This window comes from Drosophila gunungcola, chromosome 3R (genome assembly GCF_025200985.1).
Source record: "Drosophila gunungcola strain Sukarami chromosome 3R, Dgunungcola_SK_2, whole genome shotgun sequence".
Taxonomy (NCBI): Eukaryota; Metazoa; Arthropoda; class Insecta; order Diptera; family Drosophilidae; genus Drosophila; species Drosophila gunungcola.
Genome location: NC_069139.1, coordinates 13,608,406 through 13,631,265, shown reverse-complemented (window position 1 = coordinate 13,631,265; position 22,860 = coordinate 13,608,406). Strand labels below are relative to the sequence as shown.

At 40.9% G+C, this 22,860-nt stretch overlaps 1 protein-coding gene across 4 annotated transcripts in view; it reads left to right on the top strand.

The window, feature by feature from the left end:
- Nucleotides 1–22,860, top strand: part of LOC128256255 (homeobox protein homothorax) — a 106,272-nt gene that overhangs the window by 48,113 nt on the left and 35,299 nt on the right. For 2 of the 4 annotated variants that reach the window (XM_052986548.1, XM_052986539.1), the window contains exons 7-8: nt 5,427–5,550; nt 18,881–18,928. In XM_052986548.1, the coding sequence (XP_052842508.1) occupies nt 5,427–5,550; nt 18,881–18,928 (172 nt within the window). The remainder of the gene's footprint in view (nt 1–5,426; nt 5,551–18,880; nt 18,929–22,860) is intronic. The other 2 variants (XM_052986562.1, XM_052986556.1) reach the window with 1 other exon arrangement.

Below are 22,860 nucleotides of genomic sequence, written 5' to 3'. Positions count from 1 at the left end.
TGATAGCTCCGAGATTTGTGGAGCAGATAAACCCGATCTGTGCGAAATGCAAAATCGCGTGCAGCTCCATTTGCTCCATTTCCGCTGGGTCTTTCCTCTCCGATCCCTGCATTTGTGGATGTGTTTTTCCCTGTTTATTTTCGGGCCTGCAGTCTCAACGTTTCCACTGTTTTCTATGTTTGTGTAACATAATAACAAAGGCAAACAAATGATAAGTTTGATAGAGTCACAATTGCGCGCCACCGCTGGCCTTATCTATTTATTATTTTACCTTACTTATTCTTGACTTTTTCGTGTTTGCTTGATTCTGGAGCAGTTTCAGGTAGCTTCTGAATTTTATTATCAAAATACTAATTTCATTGTTTGCCCAAGATTTCCAAATTTTGTTCTGTTACGCTGCCTACTTCAATTTGGCTGTTATCAGCCTATAAATATTTAATCACAGACCAGTACTTTGGGCGTTCATTCGCTCAGGCCTTATTGTTATTCTGGGTTTCACTGCTGTGTTGGCTGCTGATAGCGGAGCATAGGAAGCCAAGATTTTGGTTAGATAATGGTCACAAGGGTGCTGCACCGTGGCGTATGAGTAATGTACCCTTATGTATCTATGAAGTTGACTTATTTCGTTGGTTTACTTTCATTATGTCAAGTGTTTCGACATGAAATTAAAATGTTGCTCCTCGAGTTGGAATTTAACTGGAAAATTAAATTCCCGTTGTCTGCTGATGTCTATTCGAATTCTTTAGATATGATAGCAGCCTTAAATGTGTGTAATTATTGGTGTTTAATTAAAACACTGATAGTCGATGACTTAAGTGCTGATTACTGTAGAGTTTTTTTTAAATTTTTAATTTGGTAAGGCACAGGGAAATTTTCTGCTAAAACCTTAATACCTTTAATTTTGCTAAACTTCAAGCAAACTTTAACATTGCCAAGCCATTTTTTCTGTCTGTGTGTGCACAGTAATTGTGTGTAATTAACTTGCCATTTGATTGAAATTATACCTCGCACACACATTTACTCATATGTGGAAAATTCTTGGCGAAGCAATTTGCCTGCCAAAAGTGATGGTTAAATGAGGAGAAAAGGGGAAAGATTTCAGTCAGCCATATTGAATTGTTCGGGCTGTTGCAAGGAGTTTTGCACCTCCACCGGCTCTAATTAAAAATTCAACCCCCCAAACAAAATGGCTCACACACATGAACAGCTTTTACAGCTTGAGCAAATTTGAAAAACAATTAAATGCCATGCGCGCAATTAAATACACAAAAGGTGGCAACAGCAAAAGTGGGTGCAAGTGGGTGGGGAAAGCGGGAAAAAGCAGGGAAAAGTGGAAAAGGGTGGAGCCCAACAACAGCTAAAGCAGCTGCTGCTCAAGTGGCACACACTTACACACACTTGGGTTGGGGGTGGATATATACCGTTAATTAAGCAGCCTGCTAACAGAAACCCAACGCCAAAGAGTCTTCAGCCCGAGAATTCCGGCTGGAGGGCTGGCTAAAGCCAAAACCAAAACCTAAGCCAAAACCAAAACAACAAACATGACACAAACAGACAAACAAAAGCTTTTGTTGCCCCAGAACAACGGCAAATCCATCAAAACAAACAGCCAGGAGGGATTGTTCAGAGGATTGGGGATTGGGCTCAACTTCCACTCTACTCGCTGCCACTCACTTTTCCACATCGAGCATTTCCCATCTCCCGAAAATCCTGCGAAACCAGAAACCGCACGGAAAACTTTCATTCGCAGCGGCCGTGTAAAAAGGATTTAATTATTTGCTTTAAGGATATGCTCATCAAATGGGGGAGAGAATTTGTTCCTGAGTGTTTGCCGACAAATAGAAAAAATATGTTTCACGTCCACTTGGCAGGGCGTTCGGTAAACAAAATCAAACCAAATAACAGGAAATGCGTACACGGACGAAAAATTAAAATAGTTCTTAGGATATATATCAACATTTATTAATTCAGTTTGAAATTTATTTAAAAAACGTCATTACAATTGACTAATTCTTTAAGTAACTGTATCTCTGCAGGGTACATGGTCACACTGATTGTTTCTTAGAATCAGTGTTGCCAGGTTTCGAAAATCAATTAAAAATGCGGTGTTCTAATTGTTAAAGTTATCTGATGTTTCATTAAATATCTGACAGTTTTCAAAACTGATATTTGTTTTGTTTTCTGTCTATGATTATTTCTGTTTTTTTCTTGAATCCCCCTCTTATTCCCAGCTTAGCAATAGTTTGTATTTTTAATTGTGAAATGAGCCTGAGGCATAGGCTTAATCCCAGAACCAGACGCAGATTCGGACTCAAATTTGGCCGCGGGTTAGGCTTCGACTTACCCCCGGAAACCCTCTGCCGAATGTCATTTGCAGGATATGCGCTGCCGGGCAATTACGGCTGGATGGAAAAGGGAGGGAAATCTCTGCTAGTGCCACGCCCATTCCGAAAGGGAAAAACTTCCCACGCACCAAAAACTGAGTTACGAACCGTAATTTGATTGTTTTGCCTTAGTTTTCGGGGGACTTAGGTTGAAGAGGGCAGGGTTCCAAAACTGTTGATTGTAGTGATTAACCGGCAAGGAGCTGTGACAGAGATTTTTGCCAAATTACAGGGCTCTATGGAAATTGCATGTTTTGACTTTTGGGTGGAACGCAGCAGGTCACGCGTCGATATTTGTTCGACGTCGACCCTCCCACCAGCAATTATCTCCCACTGCTGAGCCGACTTAGCCAACTCATTTGGAAAGTTCTCAGATTGACCGCAAGTCAAACTTCTCGCCGGCGTAATGAAGTGAGCGAAGCCTTAAACAATTGAGCAAAGTTTTTCCATACTTTAGCAAATTTTTATGATGCACGGGAAAAAAAGGAGCCATTACACTGGCTATTGTCTGGCATGGATCAAAGAATTTCTTTTTTTGAATTGCCAATTTGGCATGGTCACACTGTGTTATTTTGCTTGCAAAGGTGTGGTCAAGGTACAAAAGTAATATTTATAAAACAAAATCCGAATTTTGATTGCTGCAACTAAAGTTAAAAATATTTATTCCATAACCATTTCATTGGTCAGTATTCTTGACTTAAAAACTAATCCGATTTTTTAACTCTTTGTTTCCACTAGTAGAAATCAAATAAGAAAAATGCTGCACAACTTTAATTCCTCTGAATGTAACATAAAGCCTACTTCTCAGTGTAAACTTTGATGGTTTCGGTCGTAACTTTTTTATGACTCACTTGGCCCTAGAAATTTGCGGTTGTTGTCTCGGTCGCCCATCTACACTCGCGCTCACCCAATTGTCGCTGCTCCACTCCAGATATCATCAAAAATTTAGCAAGTTGAGTGGGCGGAGGGGAGGGCATTAAATAAATAATTTAGCTCCGGCAGGTAAACGAAAATTGTTTCTTGATCATTTTAATGCACCCAAAGGGCCGCTCCCCCCGAAAAAAAACTTTTCACGATGCGGGAGCATTACGTGACGTGGAAATGGAATTGGGGTTAGATGGGTGAACCCCCTCGTTTCGCTTTCATTAATATTAAAAGCAGTCCCCACAGCATGGACGCTCATCATTTGAATAAAAACCGATATTTGTTAATAATTGTCGCAGGACATGCGAAGGAATTCGATAGCTTAATTTGTGGAACGGGACGTTGGCTAATTGAAAATGTAATTAAAGCACGCATCGATGGCTCGATGCCTCTTCAAGGAGCACGCCTGGCATTTTGGCCAACACTCGGGCGTGTTCCGAGCTCTCAGCTCCCAGTAACCGGAGACACCTTCACAGGGCTCAAAGGCCGCCAAAATAATATGGTAAAAAATGAAATAGAACTCCGGCAAAGTGTGCGGCAAGTGTGAAAGATGCGAGCAAGTCCAGAAGACTTGGTCCAGACCGTCAAGCCTATCGAATTTCACTGATTCGTTGGGAAAGTTTTTATTTTTGTTTACTCTTTTGGCCAGCTCTTTTTATGGCCATTTTATTTGATTTCAGCTGGCTAATTAAATAGTTTCGTTTTGGCCGGCGGTCAGTCTAAAGCTATTGTGCCTTGTCTTTGTTTATAAGCCATTAAAGCAACGACAATTGCTACAATTGCAGTCGGTTCCAGGGACTTTATCGCGTCCGTTTATGGTGGAAATTGTTTATGCGGCTATCAAGAGACACCTTATGGCTCATAAAGTGGAGGGATGGGATTGGAGTGCTTAAAATGCAGACGGCGTTGTCTAATTATTAATAGATTTGCGGCAGCGAGTGTGTTTGAAATGGAAAGTAGGCAAAAAGCAGGAACCAATCCATTGGAACTTGGCCAAGTCGCTTTATCTAACTAAAAACTAGGGATTATCTTCCGTATGATTGTTCTAATCCCTACAGTTCAATGATCCCCCAGCTATTCTAACAAATCAAATTTCGACCATAACAATTATACGCAAACAAGCCACAAATTGTCTATAGCAGGGCGCTATTAATATGCGATTTAACAAATATTTAGCGAAAACACATTCAACTTGTGCCTCGAATTCGTAATGAATCAAAAAAGCGACAAAATACACATATTTATTGTATTCGAAAGTCAAGAATTTTTACGAGCTTGGGAAAATAATAATTTTATGGCTAAAAATTGTAGCTTGCACGTGCACGAAATTAATGCGAAGCGTTTTGTATATTTGTTATTAGCAGAATTTAAATTGCTCTTCGATCGATTTCGATCGCTGCGGTCGCTGAATACCTGGGACGTTGACATTTTTGGTTTGTGCATAAGTTTTTCCCTGTTTTGTTTTCATTATTCGTTTATTTTTTTTTTGCAACGTTTAATATGCCATCGTTGTCGCCGGCTTGTTGTCCATTGCCGATGACGATGTTGATGATGATGGAGATGGAGACGAGTTGATTCTACTCCTAGTTAGAAGACGGCCAGATCGCCAGAGCCAGTCGCTGCATATTAATTTGATAACTTATATATATATATATAGCTATATTTATTTCTGCACACGATGTTGTCTGGTTTGGTTTGGTTTTGGCTTTGGTTTTGTATTTTGTATTTTGCTCTAGGCCTAGGCCACGACAATCTTGAACATTTGTTTGTCCACAATATGGCCAGGCTATGGCACTTTTGACAACTTGACAGTCGTGCAGACAAGTCTGTGGGGGCTGGGGGGATCGGGGAGGGGTAAGGGGGAAGGGGAGTTATAGCCGGGCCAGGAGGCGGAAGAATCCGGACAAGACGGACTGACAATGTCTGCCTTTGGCATTGGCCATGGCCATATCGTCTGGGGCTCATTTAATGGCCAGGCGTGTCAATTTAAAGCGACATTTATAACCAATTTGTAATCAATTCTAACAATCAGCTAACGCATGCCCCACCACACACTCTTTTATCTCTATTTTGTGCAGAATTTATTTGTTTATGTTTTTTAAACGTTTATTTTTGCAGCGGCCGCCGAGCTCATCACTGTCCTACGGCGGCGCAATGAACGATGACGCCCGATCGCCGGGCGCTGGTAGTACTCCCGGTCCACTGTCACAGCAGCCACCTGCCCTAGATACATCAGACCCTGGTAAGTCCACCCTACGTTCTCTTAAAACAACTATTTGGGTTTTAAAAAGATTAATAGAATTTTGTGCGGCTTATTTTTTCTAAATGGGATATGCTTTTGAACATGGTTGTACTTGACAGTATCGTATTTATTTCTAAATTAGATTGGGAAATTAAATTCAGGGACTTAAAATTTAAAAAAAGGATTTAAATGTTTCAGTTGCACAGAAATTGTTTAGAAGGGCTAATATATTGCTAGAGTTTTTTTAAAATTAATTTATTACACATATGTATCGTTAGCTATAGCTTATTCAGATATCTCCTACATTTCTAAAGCCTTAAAATTGAGAATATCGTTAAATTTAATCTGATTTTAGCCAGTTTCGATCGGCTTAATCCCTATCGAATGTGTTACACACTTCACACCTCTTGAGGCGGCTGTCTCCCTCTTTTGATTATGTTGTTTGCCTCAATTTCAAGTGCCGCCAAAGCTTTTCGAACAAGCTCGCAGCGTAATCGTACAACAACTTGACAAAAAAATAACAACAACCAAGGGAACAACCACAGCAAGTACGGCAACAACACCACACATGAGCAACAACGTTTCCTAGGGACAACCCTCAGATCTTGGGTTTTGAGGCCCTAGACTGCCTGTCTTGTAGATCGGAACTTGGAACTCGCTGCTCGGAGCTGTGGACTCTCCACTCCAAACTCCACTTCAACCTGCAACTTGAAAAGAGTTTTATGTGTATTTTTTAGTATTTTCCCCGCACTCGTTGTTGCTTTTTCAATATTTTTTCGAGTGCGACTGACTTTGCACTTGGCGCTTCTTTTTGAAGATCTCGTGCTGACGGAGGGAACGGGGAGTCAGGTGAATTATTTATGGTGATAGGCAAAAATAATATTTTGTTTTTTGTTGTTGTTGTTTTTTATTTCCTCAGAGAGCGCGAGTGCGTTGTTTTCCCCTTTACTTGTGTGGCGGCAGCGAAAAAAACAAAAGCCCTGGCCAAAACAGCACTCGAAAAAGACACTCTGGGGCCACTCGTCTTCTGCTCTCAAAAAAATAAAGGAGAAAAAACCAAAGATTGAGTGGGGGGCCCCAAGGTGATAATGCAGTTTCACTGCCAGAAGAATTTTAGCACTGAAAAAATATGGCTTAAGAATTAAAGCTCCAAAGACTTATAATATAAAATAAGTTCAACTATTAAACACCTTTTTAAGCTGAATTATAGGTACAGTTCTTACAATATTAAATACAAGATTTTGTTAGGTAAACCAATATGAAAGCCCCTAATTGTTTGCTGTGTAGAAGAAAGGTAAGGGGTTTGAAGAGGGCTTTGGAGGGTATAGAAGGCGTTCCGCAGCCAATCCATTGACGTTGACGTCAAATTCGAAAAACTTTAAAGCGCGCCGAACAGCAACTTTAACGATTGTGTGCGAGTTGTTCCGCCGATGTCTATATACATATAGATTTTGTATGTGGTCGTGAGTGCGCGCCATTTTGATTGATTTATCTACACGTCGCTTGACTTTGTAGACAAATTAAATTTCGGCATAGTTCAAGTTGTGCACTCTGTGGAGCACTCAATGGAAATTATATACAGTTGAATAATTTCTACCAGCGCGCAAAATGTTCATGTTAATTTTGTGCCACAGCTTCTTCTTGTTTTTCCAGCGATAAGAAAATGGCCAGCCCCTCCCCCCTTCGCTTTTCCCTCCTGCTGTCTGTGGGAAATTTGCGTCGCGTATTTCGGGCGTAGCAAATAGATATTTTCCACATTTTAAGTAGACAAGGCAACGGAGGGCGGAATGCGGTTGCCAAAGAATATATTCTCCGAGCTGCAGAAATTCCACTGCAAAAGAGTAGCGGGAAGGGAATATTTTTCTGTCGTAATTTTATGCACGAATTCGTAAAATGTTATTCAAATGGAAAATGTGATTTTTATCAATTTTGACAGGAATTTCATGCCCCAGCCGAGAGCACAAAGAAAAGGAAGGAAAAAAGAAGAGTGCTCAGTGCACAAGGATGCGCGTCCTGAAATCTCCACGAATTGTGCGAGAGGTCATGGCAATAGGGGAATGTTTCCCCAGACCTTAAAGATATTTAAGGTGTATAATTATATATATGTATATGGAGGAAACCTAAGCGGGGCAATAGATTTCCCTATAAAAACAGGCCACTCCAACTGACAGCCGCAGAAGTCAGACTAACAGACCCTGTAATTACACATCACCCTCATCAACTTCAGCCAGACTTCAATTAAAAAATATTTCAGGATGACGAGCTAATGCCTCGTTAAAGAGCCAAAGATACCCAAATTTAAAGCCCAATCTGTTTATTTACACGGCAAGTCGTCAAGTGTCGCGCTTAAATGCAAATCAAAACGAGATCAGTCCCGGGGTCAGGGAAGTAAAATTGGAAACGAAAATAAACAGAAGCGGCGGGCGGTCGGTCGGCGGGTCGTTGAGCAGAGCAACCCCTTGATTTTCCCTACCCTCCGCCAGCGACATTGATTGAAAATGCTGCGTGACGTAAATTAACTTTCATGGGGGTTGGGTCGAAAAGTGCGTGTTATCCTTTCCGCTCGGGAAGTTCGTCAAGCCGCAAGACCCACACAATTGCCAATTGTTACAGTTTTAAAATATTCTCGCCAAAGGGCAGGCAGAGGGGAGGGATTTTTATATGTGGCAGCTTGTTTTTGTCACTGCGGCATCTAAATCCTACCCGACCTTGTGTGAAGTGCACTTTTTTCCCTGCTAAGGCGATTATCTTTGGCCGCTCTGTTGTTCTAGCCTATTTACATTGATCAAATGTTTTACAGCAACAAGAGAAATAACAATAACAGGAAGCTCTAACTCTGTTTTGTTATCTTACCACGCACAATTAGACAATTTCCATTTGTGCCCTCAGCGTTGACAGTTTTTCTCAGGCATTTCACCCAGTCGCCTTGGGAGTTTTCTGAGTCTTTTGTGATGTGAAAGCATTTTCCTCACTTTTGGTTCACTCACTCCTCCCTCTTTTAATTGTATTGTCTGTTTTGGTTTGGGAAAGGAAGTGAACACGCTTTGAGGTTCTCTTGGATTCTTCATGCAAATTTGAAGAGTGCCTTTTTTATTTTGAACAAATCAAGAAAATATTAAATAAATTAATGTAAAATTATTACTATGTTACAAGTATAATTATAATTACTTTTCACTTCTCAAAGTTCTGTCAAATTTCGTATGCCCTCAATCACTCAAATGTATCCCTCAACATACATATGCAACCCATTCATAATTCACACCTAACCAGCATTTGCTGATCCATCTTTTTATCGTTCCCACAACTTTTTAACTCTTTTGTCAAAACGCTGACACGAAGTTCCCAAAGCAGACAGCTATTGACAAAAAAATGAAATTAAAATTTTACGCATTAACGAAACCTTTGAATAGAATGGCAGAAATTGCCCATATCTGTTCGGGGGTATCTCTTCGGAATAGGAATAGGAATACGAATCGAGATCCCTAACCCCTAGAATCCGGCAAAACGTGCCAGACCAGCTGCTGCACGTTTGGGATTCCGCTCGGGTTGATTCGCACTCGCACTCGTAAAAATTGAAACAGAAATGCGATGTTTCATAATGAGGAGTGGGAAAAAACGGCAATAGTCGGGGGACCAGGACCAAAGAGAGCTTATGTAACATTACGTCAAACGGCACAAAAGGCAATACATCTTCATCCCCTAAAAAGCGACAGAACGTACAGCCGGGACTTGTTCTTATTTTACAATGAAAATTTACGAACTGACTGTTGCTTTTTTTTCCGTACACATTATCATATTTCTGGGCCGACACGCCAATGAATAGAATGCGCATCGAATTTCCCGACAGTCGGCCGGGATCTTCCCGGGGTAACCCTCACATCAACGGAATCATCAACACCAGCTTTGGGAGTTTCTAAAATTTTTGTTTTTTATTTTTCTGGGTTTTTTGGGAGGATGAGGCGGAAGGTCGACGGGAGTTGACAAACAAGCAACACCAAAAAGTCTTCGAGGGTTGCTCAAAACTCCCGAACAAAATGCAAACTTCCGTGCCATCTCTTTCGCACCTGGTATAGCCGTCTCTTTCGCTGGGAATCGCGTTTCATGGGTGGTCGCTTTTGACTTGAAATTTGTCTAGCTTTACACTTATCGCCATAATATAGTTATGGATCTGCCACACTGGCGGTCGCATAAATTAGACACAGCCGGACGAGCACTCAAGCCATCAAGTGATAAGTCCGCGAATGAGATGGCAAGCCCGCATCAGAGCGAGAGAGAGAGAGAAAATTCTATAAAGAAAAGTTTTTTTTTTAAATTTCTGTCCCCGCTTTAACCTCAATGCTATTCATTCTCAAGGAAACATTAAAAACCATGTACTCCCGACTTTTATTATTCATTATTTTCGCATTCATTTCGGACTGTCTTTCAACTGCATCCGAGAAAGAGACGGACGTATGCCGAAGAGAAAGAGAGGGCGCGATGGTGGCGTGCCATTAATAGAGCTATCAAGTGCCGTATGCTGCTGATGACAGTGGCGGAGCTTATCAAGCTGCCAGTTTTGCAGTTTTGCAGTTTAAAACTGCATTTCTCAACACACAAATCACAAATCACTGCGCGGCATGCAATCTCTCACACAAATCATTTCATTTTTGCCCGACGAGCCAAGTGTCATTAGCGTCACACGTCCCGATCCCAATCCCGATCTGACGAACCCCCTTCTATATGCCTCTCCTGGTGCCAAGTGTTTATTAGTACGAAGCATTTATCAGCAATTATAATTATACGGCTCTCTCTGGCCGCTCAAGTGTGTGTGAGCTGTGAGCCCTGACGACCTCTCATTTTCGCTGAAACCAGAATCAATGACATACGCCGGAGATAGCAACGAAATCCGGAGGGAACACGGAGAAAAATCAGATTATCTTTGACTAAAAATGATCATATATAAGTTTTACATAAAAAATCTTAAAGACTCTCAACCTTATCCACTTCTTTATAATATCTAATCAAATTATTTGTATTCACAAGGGTTAATAATTAATTTTTCTATAACATCAAAAAAAGTATAAAAAATATACTCCAAAAACAGTGCTCGAACTTTTTTAAAGATCCTTTGTAAATTACCAAACAATTTCTTCGAGAAGTGGACATATTTTCAACGACCCCACTGTATGCTAAATGCTTTTTAAATGCCCAGCCAAGCAAATTAAGCAGCACGAGTTTTAGTCAGGCTAGCCTCTTGACCAAACACGCCCATTGCTGGAATTATCCACCGCCTCTTTCAGAGTCCTTGTATCCGTTTTGTTTGTTTCAAAAACAAAGCCACGGAAGCACCTAAGAAATTACAGAGAAAGAAAATATAATCAAGGTTCTGGTTGAGTGTTCATGTGTTTTAAAATTAACAATTAGTTTTTGGGCCAAATAATGAAAACAAGCTGATACAGTTTATTAATTTTTTAAATTAAAAAATAAACATTTGGGCATATAATGTCAATTTCCTATATTTCAATTATTTCTTGTGTACCATTGTTTGCGCCCACTGACCGCAGAGGGTGTGGCAGCAGCACCTCCCCAATCACCGCCCGCCTTTTTTTCCTGTGCAAACATTCAATGACAAATTGTGCGCCTTGCGGCTGAGTGATGGGCGTGGTCGGTGGTTCTGTTCACCTGACCAACTTGGCCCTCTGTTTTGTTTTGTTATGCCACCTACTAACTTAACTTAACTAACGAACCAACCCCGCCCTCACTCCCGTCTGCCAAGAAAACGCCCACCTGGTTGGAGCGTGTCGGGGGCGTTTTGTGAGGAAATTTTGACATTTTGTAATGCGTTCTCCACTGCCCTCGAAAAACAAGAAATTGTCTAGCGTCAACAGGAGGAAAATTGTATGGAAAATTGTTGTAACTATACGTGTATTTATATATACATTTTCTGGCCCAGCGAAATGGAAATTGTAGGTTAGCCTAATGATAAACGACATTAGCAAAGGGGAAAACGAGACGAGAGGGAAACAGACTTCTTGGCGATGTAAATGGGCTGATAAAGCGTTGATCACGAGGGCAAGGAACCAAAGATGATCATTGAACTGTCTGCAAATTTGAGTCACTTCGGCGGCAATTGTCTCCAGTTTTGCGAAATAAAATAAGAGCCAGCCAGCAGAAGAAGGCGAAATACGGAATTTCTGGGACTTGTAAGCCCCCAATTGCCGTCCCCCAACCACACCCACTACACGGAGATGTATACACATGTGTCTTGCGCTAAATTTAAACAACTTTTTCGCCCGGCCATATAACGCTTTCAATGGAAAAATATCTTTTGTAGCGCCAAATGGCGCCGTGGCACAAAGGTTCCATTTCGCCTGGCGTTTTCGTACTTATACTTATTTTGTTGTTTTTTTTTTTTTTTTTTTTGCGAACCATTCGTTTGCTGGCTCTTCAAATATTCATTGAGTTTGACTAAAAGGCCCCGGCAACCCACTGCCATTTCATTAGCCCCGCCGAAGTTGGTCGAAACATATGGAGCAGACAGCCGGAGAAATGGGGAGCGAGCCGGAGCTCCTCTTCACATTTAAATGCGCACATAATTTCTAATTTGTGCGTCTAATTTATGGGCTCCGAGTGGCAGCGAGAGACCCCAAAAACTTAGCACAACAAACTTGCCAATTTAACGGGCGCCCAACCAGAAAAAGTGAAGTAAAATAAAAGAAAAGCGAGTAGTAGTAGAGTTGAGTGGAGTGGAGTGGAGTAGAGCGAACTGAAGTGAAAGCAGGCGGCAAAAAGTTTTCCTCATTTCGCACTTGTACGCCAGAAATAAGAAATAAATAAAGCCATTTCTTCTAATATACAAAAAGCCTCGAATGAGAAAATTACTTTTTTATAAGGAAACCCACAGAACAGCCACCCGAAAAGAGAAAGTAACCACTCACACACACACACACCCGCCACTGGGCCACACCTTGATGTACAGGGTGGGTGGTGGTGTACGAGTACATTGCCAAACATTGCCTAATTTGGAATTGCCTATGAAATGTGCATTAGAATAACTAGAATCTACTACCGAAGTGTCACCCTTCGCAAAACGAAAAACTCCCCAAAAAGGTGTGTAATAAAAATAAATGTCTGTCGTTTGTTTATATCAGGCTGGCGGCAATTTCTTGGCCAAAAAAAGTTGCGTATTACTTTCCGTCTGAGTCTGCGAAGCAAAATCCTTTGCAAACACCTGGTGTGTGGTCCACTAAGGAAAAAACTAAAAACGAATAACGAAAAAGAGTTCGAGGGAGGGAAACACGCACATTGATTGCTCAAAGGGCAAAAAATCGAACTAAATTTTACGACATAAACATAAATTTTATGACAGCCCAGAAAGAGTAAACGCGCGAGTCGGGAAACCGGGAAAAGGAAATCAATTTTATGCGCTCTGGCCAGAAGTAAGAACAACAAATACGGGGCCCCATCAAAAGCTGGGGCAGCAGAGATCTATAAAATCTATGTGAGAACTATTAAAAAGTCGTAAAAAGAAAACTATGAAGGGGTGCGATGAGGAGTTGGGCATTTTGTGGGTGAGTGTGTTTTTACGGGCGGCCTTTGGCTGTCGTAAAGTCGCCAATGGAGATTTATTTCTGGCTTATCGCCTGGGAAATGGCGTAAAAACAATCGGACCGAGCGGCATTAATAATGCCATTACAAGTGTAATGTAATAATTGTCCTTGGTCATCACGGCAGGCCCTGCAATTAGGTCGCCTCGAGTTCCATTGCATTATTCGTGTTGGCTTGTATATATTTTGTTACTTTTCTGTTTTTTTTGTGTTTTCGGGCCCTAATGTAAACGCATTTAAACGCAATTACTTTTCACCCAACGTGTGTGCGTTTGTTGTCTTTCCTCTGCTGGTCAACACGTACCAAAGTCATTTCTGTGGCTCTCCGATGTGGCTGATGATGATGATTGCCGGCGTCGCTTCGAGTGTCGTCATAAAGATCTTTTATCAAAACGTTAATGGATTGACTCATACAGGCCGCTCTCTATCTCTTTTGTGCACGGCGAAAAAAAAAAATATTTAAAGGTCAAACGGCACTTGTGTCGAAACTTTTTCCCATAATTCCAAATAGATTTTTGGTAACTTAAAATAACCAATGTAGCAAAAATCCTATTTAAGTTATAAGCTATTAATTTATGGTAAAGTAAGAGTAAGCCGAAATTTTTTTTCAGTGTAATCTTGCGTGCACTTCTGTGTGCATAGAGTTTACACGTGTCTGTTGGCCGAGTTTTTGGGACAATTGCAGCGGCCTCGGGTCTTTGGCTCGTGTAATATATAATGGGAAGTTAATGAAATGCTTCACTTCTCCCTCCCCGCTTATCTGCGTTGAAACTATTATTAATTATAGGCGCACCCTAATTTCCTGCTAGGCCGGCTATCATTTGGAGTCCCCAAAGTCGTCAGAATGTGCTGAAAGCCTTTATTAATCGCATTTTAATGAAACAGAAACAGCAACTTTCCGGCCCCGGGGTAAACCCTTTTCTAGGGAATCTAGATCTATAATACGATCCTAACGGACCGATACGAGCCTAGTTGTTAATGATATGGTAAATGCCGACTCCTCGGAGAGTTCGCTGCGGCATATTATTAAAAAGATTAACCAGCCTTCAAATGGCACTATGTGTCTATCGCTGGTTGGCTTTTATTGGTCGGACCACAAATGAAATTAAATATTCGCAGCGATGCAAAAAATGCATTAAAAAAAAGTGGGGCTCTGCGGTTGGCGCATTTGTTGTTTTCGTTGCATTATCAGGCGCCATGACAAGAAAAAATACACGAAAAAAGGCAACAAATAAATAAAACATGCATGTGGAGAGGCTTATATGGCCCATCTGTCTCTCTCTGTGTGTGTAGGTGCATTGTTGCTGATAAAAAATTCATTAATTCATATACAAAATGCAATTAAGCGCAGTGGCTGCCACAATAAAAGCACGAAATCAGTGATGACCAACTAAAAAATAAGTAGTAAAAGCTGTGAGTTGTCGATAGTTTTGATACCCTTATTAGATCAATTGATAAGCTTTTCATTTATTTTAACTATCTTTACAAAAAAATCAAAGCACATCTGCCGAAAAACATCGGAACCAAATGCATACATATATAAAGCATTTTGTGCAACATATTCAGCATAATAAGAATGGTATTGACTATATGAAAAGTAAAGAAACTAAATTATTTGATTACAAAAGTCACTTTCACCCAATACGAAAACACCCTTTCCTGATCCAGGGTATCAAAGAGAAAAATGCTGCATAAATAAAATAGTGGGCAGTGGGCAGTGGGCGGCGGATAACAGCAAACGCAGCAGTTAAATTAACAAATTGCATGCATATTTTAATAAAATAAATATTTTAATAAGATTAAACTATAATGCAGCCAAATGTCAAAGCCGCGCGCTGCACATTCCCTAGCGGATATCAGAGAAAGAAATTTGAATAAAAAACTGATTGCTCTGTTTTATTTTTGTTTTTTTTGTTTAATTTATGCGGTTTTCAATTACCTTTTGATATGAATTAATGACCGGCATACAATGCATAATCCTGGGGCAGAATATCGCACACACTCCGCTCAGCTCACATAATTTAATTAAACATTTTGTGGCAGGTGGGTGGTGGGCTGTAGGTGGGCTATCATGTTGAACTTGTCTCTATCCGTCCGATCCCCATCCATTTGCCTTTCTTCTGCCAATAGCTTTGTGTTGCATGTTGCTGCTGCATTGCTGCATTCCTGCAACAACTGCAAGCGGCAACAACAACTGCGCCAAGAGCAACAACATTCTTTTGTTGCTCGCTGGGGCAGCAAAATTTCATGCCTGTGTAAACTATTTGTCGACAATTTTGTCTGCTACAAAAGTCCGCATGCCACAAGACCAGACCGTACACCATACACCATAGACCATACCCCATCGACTAAGGCTCCAAGACCTGGCTTTTCGAATCGGAATCGAGAGGAAAATCGAGTGGAGCGGCGTGGATGGAGCGACCAAAGCGTTGAAGCGCGCGCCGCCGGCACGAACACGCTCAGCCTTTTGGCCCTGGCCAATTGCCGCTCTAATGACTCCGCTCCTGAGTGCCAAGCTCCCTGCCAATCAAGTGCAGCTCTTCGAGGCGCATGCAAAGTACATAAACAATGATGGAAATCAATGGGTGCACTTAGCAAAAAGGGTTAGAAGAAAAAAGGAAAAAACAAAACACTGAAATTAAACAAAAAAAAATGTATAACAAGAGCTTTAAGTCAAAGGGCTCACGACTTTTTAAATTAAATTCAAAGAGACTGCTAACAAGAGCTCCTAAGTTGATTTATGAATTTGGCTACAAAATATTTTTTCTTGACAAAAACATTAGTGAGCCAATATTAATTGTCCAGAAATAAGCTGTTCTTTTCGCATAAGCGCGCTCAAACTTTACATCATGTTATGTTTCGCATCCCATTTTCTTTCAATGTAATACTATCACTCTAGAGGTTACCCTCCTTATCGGCAATGAAAAGTTTGGCGCGTTTAAAGTAAGTTTACGTGTAGCACGGCAAAGTGCATTGATAAGGAGTGCACCCCTGTCTCCCCGCCCTTTCTTTGCCTTTTGCTGATTAGTCGATCAATGTTCGGTACGAACGGAATCAAGCTTTTAAATATGCAAAAAGGAGAGGTTGAAAAAGCGAAAATAAAAAATATACATACAGCGGCATTAAGAGCTCTTAAGAGCAGCGACTTCGAACCAGTTTTCGGACCCTCTTCCTGCCCTTTCCCCACTCCTTGGCCAACGCCATTATGGCTCATTATCGCCCCGAGCAACACAACATCTTACATTATGCTGATGAGTTTTTTGGCCATTCTAATAGGAAAAGGCCTCGGCTAATTTATAAATATCTAGAGGAAAAAATACGAAAAACCAAAACAGAAACAAAACAGGAGAAAAAAAGGGAAAAGGGAAAAGCACCACCGCCTCTTTGGTGGTTTGTTCATTAAACGACTGCCACGCCCACCAATGGCTGTTCATTAATTGTTGACAATGATTACCTGGGCCATCGCAAGACGAGAAACGAAGAAAAAAGAAGCACAACGAAACGAATCGAAATGAAACTAAGGCAAAAACCAAGTCTCGAGGCGAATGCAATTTCAATTTTCAACGACAGGTGATAAATAAATCGAGACGCAACGAATTGAAAGCAGCAGCGGTGGCATCGGCAATCGATTCGTTGCGTTGCGAATGAAATTGCGCCATATTTGGGCGTTATTTGTGGCCCGGCTTTCCGACCCTCCGACTCTCAGACTCTCCAGGTGGAAAAGGGAGGAGGCCGCAGCCCCAGGACAGAGGTAGTAAACCAGCCCAAACGGGGACTCCAGCAAACTCCTCCTGAAGCCTCCCAAAGACCCAAAGACTCAAAGTCCAAGTCCAATTCCAAGTCCGGGACTGAGACTGAGGCGTTGGCAATGAGCGTCGAAGGCATTTAATTGCCACCGCGGCATTTTGACGTCTACGCATCAGGGAGAAGGGATACACTGAGCCAAATATTACCATAAAATGTGTTTATTCCTTTTAGTTTGACTGCAATTAATAATTTTATCTACTATTGCTTTATATGAGAAATACACCCCTAATACATGGGATCAAGTAATTAAAGCCACATTCATATCATTGCAATTTTTTTTCACTGACAATAGCATTAATATTATATAATTTGAAAATATTAATATAACTTTTAACCTTTAATTATATAAATCAATAGTTTAAAAGCCCTAGTCCTAGATATTGATATTGATATATATTTATTTTTCATGTACCAAAAAAATATATATTTTCTTTTTTCTGTGCTTTAGCAACGAAAGAGACGGAAACAGAGCAAAAGACAGAGACAGGGACGCAGAAGACTTTTTCGAAAAGGTGTTTTGTCGCCAGTCGGCCAATGCTACCTCCAATTGAGTGCGAATTGGCATTTCATTTGGCGCATTTGGCATTTTCGGGGCGCGTTGATCATTTAGCCGTGTTTAGTGTCCGTCGTTGTTGCGCTTTTTAATTTCGTTTTGTGATCAGCACAACAACAAAAAAGGGAAACAGAGCCACAACAACAAAATGATTTAAGATGTTCGACTGTCAGTGGTGACAACATTGACAGTAAAATTATTTCTACGCGCTGCAGAAGGTTAATTATCGTTGATTTATTTACAAAAACAAAAAAACTCCAGCTGGGTCGTAAAAATGAAATTAAAATTAAACTTACAAGCCTTTTACCACAAACGGAAATAGGGAATAAGTCGTTGTGAAATCAAGCTTTTAAGGATTAACTGGTTTTGACTAACAAAAAAAATTCGAGTCGACTGCAAATGCTTATGGTCTTAAAATATCCATAAAATGTCACAATAAAATCACTTGAAATAAAAAAATGAAAAAAATTATTAATTTATTGAAATAAAATGCGTGCAAATAAAATGCGGAAAAAAAGATAAAACACGGCATAATCAATAGCGAAAAAATGTACCATGACAGCCATAAATAATTAACAATACAAAAAGAGATGAAGCCGGAGAAGAGGATTCTGCGTTAATTTGCATTTTTGTTTTATGATAACAAAAGCGAAAAAACAAACGAAAAAGCGAACAAACATGGCAAACCGCAGGCAAAATTAAAACACGAGCACAATGTAAAAATATTAAATTAACATTAACAGGGAAATGAAAGCGGTTAGCGTGGGTGAGATTTCTACGTGTGTGTGCGCTTGTCAAAGTGAATTTAAAATAATTATTGTACATTATGCGCCGCAATGCGTATTAAATTAAATGCTGCACAATAATAAAATTAATCAAGCACCAAAGCAAAAAAATATGTATGCGTATAGAATATAACGAGGCAGGAAAACCAAATATTGCAGAAAGGTAGCAAACAAAAGCCAAACAAAAACTATATCGTGCAATAACAGCAACAATAAAATGCATGTAATTAAGCGTTTTAATGCTTCATTTATGGAAAAAGGGGAAGCAGAGTGGGAAAACATGAACAGCAAAATATCTGCATTTTTAATACCTCACATAAAAATTCTATACCTGTTCCGTATGTTTACTGATTTTGATTACATTAAAAGGCAAACAAATCTATCATGTTTAGTTTAGGAACTTAAAAAGCTCTAAAATTGTTTATTAAATCAGAGAAAAATTAAAACTCAGTCCAATAAACATTTACTTTTACATCAAGGGTAAAAACATCAGATTTTTCTGGTTAATCACAAATTAAAATTTATTGACAATTAGCGAACTGCATGCGGACAGCTATAATTGATATTAATTCCCCTATCCCGCTCTCTTCTCGTTGCAGATGGTAAGTTCTTATCATCACTCAATCCTTCAGAACTAACATATGATGGTAAGTCACATTCCACATTAAGTCATTTAACACATTTATATCTAAATAGAGTTGATTGGTAGTCCGTAAGTTGAAGACATAGTAGAGTAGATCCGAGATCCGAGATCCGGAACACGTGCTGCCCTTCGGTTCGCACATCAATCAAAGCTGGCCGATGGCCAAGGGCATCGATATAGATCGGTGGGGCTTCCGTTCCCCTTTGATGTCTGATGTCCGATGTTCGATGTCCGATGGGTGATGTCTGTCACTAATCCTGTTCGCGATCACGTTCCTGCCGGGCCCACGCCCACTTTGCTCACGGCTGCGGCTTCCTGTTGCTGCCGATCTTCAAAATGAGAAATTTCTTTTTAATTTAGACTTAAACAGACTGGCCGGGACAGCTGATAAAAAATCATTATAAAGTTAAATTTTAATTAAAAACTACAATCGATTAAAGGGCGAAACGAGGGCAGGGACGACGGAATACTGTCTGCGGCTCATAAATTGAACATCGGCGGTCTCCTGTCTCCGGAGTCCGGAGCTTTCAACGTGCATGTGGACCACGCCTCCTGAAAACATCCGACAGACGACGTCGATGATGATGAACTTGTGCCAATTTTTGCGCTGCGAAAATCAGTGGCAGTTTTGTATGATGTCCGAGGGCCGATAGTCGCCGCATTACGGCATTATATAAGCGCATTTCGCTTTCATTAATGAACATGGGGCAAAAACGAATGGACGAGCGCCCGGCACGTGAATTGAAATTTGATTTATGATCGGCGAGCGGCACTCCATGTGGGGCTTTTCTTTCTGTATTCTGTATTCTTTGTTCTTTTTTTTTTTGCTGGCTAAGCAGCCTCCTCTGGGTCGTAAAATCCCCAGCTCAGGATGCAGTTTTCCCCTCTTTATGATGCGTTAAATTGAGGAATGGCGTGCCAGAGCATTTAAATCGTTAAAAGGCAAGTGTAGGGACGCTCAAATATAACTCATATCCGATTGTTTTTCCTGCACCGAAAGAAAAGTCGTAACAACGACGGATTGCTAAATCAATCTTTTTGACCTTTCCAATTTCAAAATAGTTTTATTTTGTGCTACTATTAAACATTATTTGCGTTCTGATCCTTCCAAACATTGCCAATCAAACAATACAACCAGACAGTAGGGCATATTATTCTTCTGAAATGTTCTTTGAAATAAGTTAAAGTAAAGAGCGTTTATCATATTGATAAACTCATTGTGGTATTGATGACAAGCACTACCTTTTTCGCTGTGTGAACTCAAGTTCGAGAGACCCACTAACCTACAAAAAGAGCTCTTATTTTAGGCTGGCCAAAAGGAGAGCAGCCGAACAATATGCCAAAAGTGTAATTTGTATTATTTCCTTCGACTGGCCGTGGGCGGTGGGGGGCGTGGACCGGGGGCGGGGGGGTGTGGCAGACGGCCGTGGGCCATGGCCAAGAACAGGACAGACAGGGACGGAGACAGCGAGCGTTTAAGCACAACTTTAAATAATCGTCTGTCAGAACTGTCAAACAAGCCGGCAAGCGCTAGAATTAATGGCACACACCCAGCGAGAGTGGGAGTGCGAGGGAGAGGGCAGACTGGCGGCAGAAGGAGACAGCTGCAATTTGTTTAACCCTGCGCAGGCGCAAAGCGTCCGTTGAACCTGCAGTCCGTATTTTTGTGCCTGGTATTTGTGTATGTGGAGCACAAGTTGAATTATTGTTCCTGCGATTTTGTTTTTTTTTTTTTTTTTACTTTTAGCGCAGTCGCAGCGAGTTAAAAACAATGCCATTGCCATGGCGGTGCTTTATCAAATGCCCCTGTCTCTTTCACTCCATATACAGCCCTCTCTTTCTCCTCAGATATAGCGCTCCCTTTCGGCATGTGTTTGTGTGTAAAATTAATGTTGTTGCGCCGCAGCGGGCGAACTTTCAACTGTTGCTGCTGCTGCTGCTGCTGGCTCAAGATGAAAAATTATTGCTTTTAATTTATTGCATAAACAAAGGCTACGCCAGCGGAATAAAAATGTCTGTGTGAGTGTGCCTAAGTGTGTGTGTGTGTGTGTGTAACGGTTCTCAAGGTCACGCGCGAAAGAGACAGCAACTGGGGGCTTTCCCCGGCTTCGCTGCCAACTGTCAAAAATGATTTAGTAGTCCAAAGCCGCGTTTTGCGTCTGCTGCAAAAGTGCGAAAATATATGTGAGGGCAGCGAACGTCCGACAGCAGCTGTCAAATGCAAATACAGCAACACAGCGGCGGCAGCAGCAACATCGCAGCACGGCGGCAACAGCAACAGCAACATCCTCGCAGCAACGCTCACACGATTTGACAACAAATTTTGACAGTTTAGCAAAGGTCACACAGAAAGTAAAAGTTGACAGGCCTAGAGGTGTGTGCGGTCAGAAAAAAGGGGGTGTATTTGATAGATTGACATCATTGGGGCTTTCATTCACTTGTCAGGAGCACAGTTTGCGAAACTCTGGCCGCCGCTGAAACATTACTTTTTTATAGTTCATTGAGCCACCGAAAAGCGAGAGCGAATCATTGACAGCCAGCCACAATAAACTGACAAATCAAAATCAAAAACAAACCAAATTAGCTAGTCATAAAAACGTCTGAAGTGAGGGAACAGCCATCGAAATGGCAACTGCTGATAGATCATTTCAAATAAAATACAACGCAGACGCGTGATTTATGGCGTTTGATAAATGAGAATTTAATAAATTTTTAGCTTATTTGGATTTTCAGTTTTTAGTGCGGACGGCAATTAAAACGTGTATGGAGCAGGCAAATGGTGGCGCTCGTTTCGATAGATTAACGGGGTCTTAATGTTGTTTGATGGGGTCTCAGTTTTTTGTTTCGCCTGGTATTCGAATTTTTTATTTTCGAATTTATTTGCTTTGCCATCAATTAGCGAAGAGAGCTTTGATTTAAAGCTTAGACCTTAACTATGGTTAATGGAAAATATTAGCCAAATTGGCTGTCGTTTGTATGGAAAACCTTTATGATTTTTTTTTAAATTATTTTTATAAATTTGTAAAACATTTTCTCTGTGTACAAACATTGCTTGGGCCATAACTTTCCCCAAATTGAATAGCCAACCGTTTAAGTCACTTTCTTTGATGCTCTGGCTCATCATAATTCCTCGACAGCCACCGAAAGTTCTTTAGCCAGACACAACCCACATAAATCCAGAGGTCCCTCCCAAGTTTTTTGTCCTCCTGAATTATGCATGCAACAAATTGTATAAAAATTTCTGCAACTTTACGTTGTTACGTGCAGAAATTTGGAAATCAAGCGAAGCGAACCCCAGAAATTTGAGGCGCACTTGTCGAGGGTAAATAAGAGGAAAACCAGAAGGACGAAAGGACCGGCAGGACTGTGGTCCCTGGTCGCTGGTTTTCTGGCTTAGCCCGGCCCCAGTCAACCCCCAAAGGATATTCTCGAATATTTATTTTTTCCTCTTCGCTCAGCGTTTACAAAGTGATTACTTCTGTTTAAAAATTGATGTCTCGATGTTGGACACGTTTTCAATTTCCAACGAAGTGGCGCGTGCTGCAGCCCCCAAAAACTTACAGGTGCCGGATACATTTCCCATCGTCAGGAAAGAGGAAACTCAGCTCAAAATTGTCAAAAGAAATTCCTTAAATGACTTTGTCAAGTCGTTAAAAGCGAACACAATTTGGTGTCGCTTTTTTGTCTCGTTTGGCTTTAATCACCGATTGCTGTCATGTCCGAGCTGAATGGCAATTAAATGGTCTACGACTCGTTAAATCATTCATGATTAACTCACTTCAGCTCCCTGTCCTTGAAGATTTAGTGCCGTTGAGAATCGTTAAAGATATGCCTCACATTTCGGATCGGAATCGAAACCGAAATCGAAAACAGAAAAGCAGACGGACTGCTGTCGCATAATCGATGAACTTTGATTGGCACTCATAAAACCCGTCA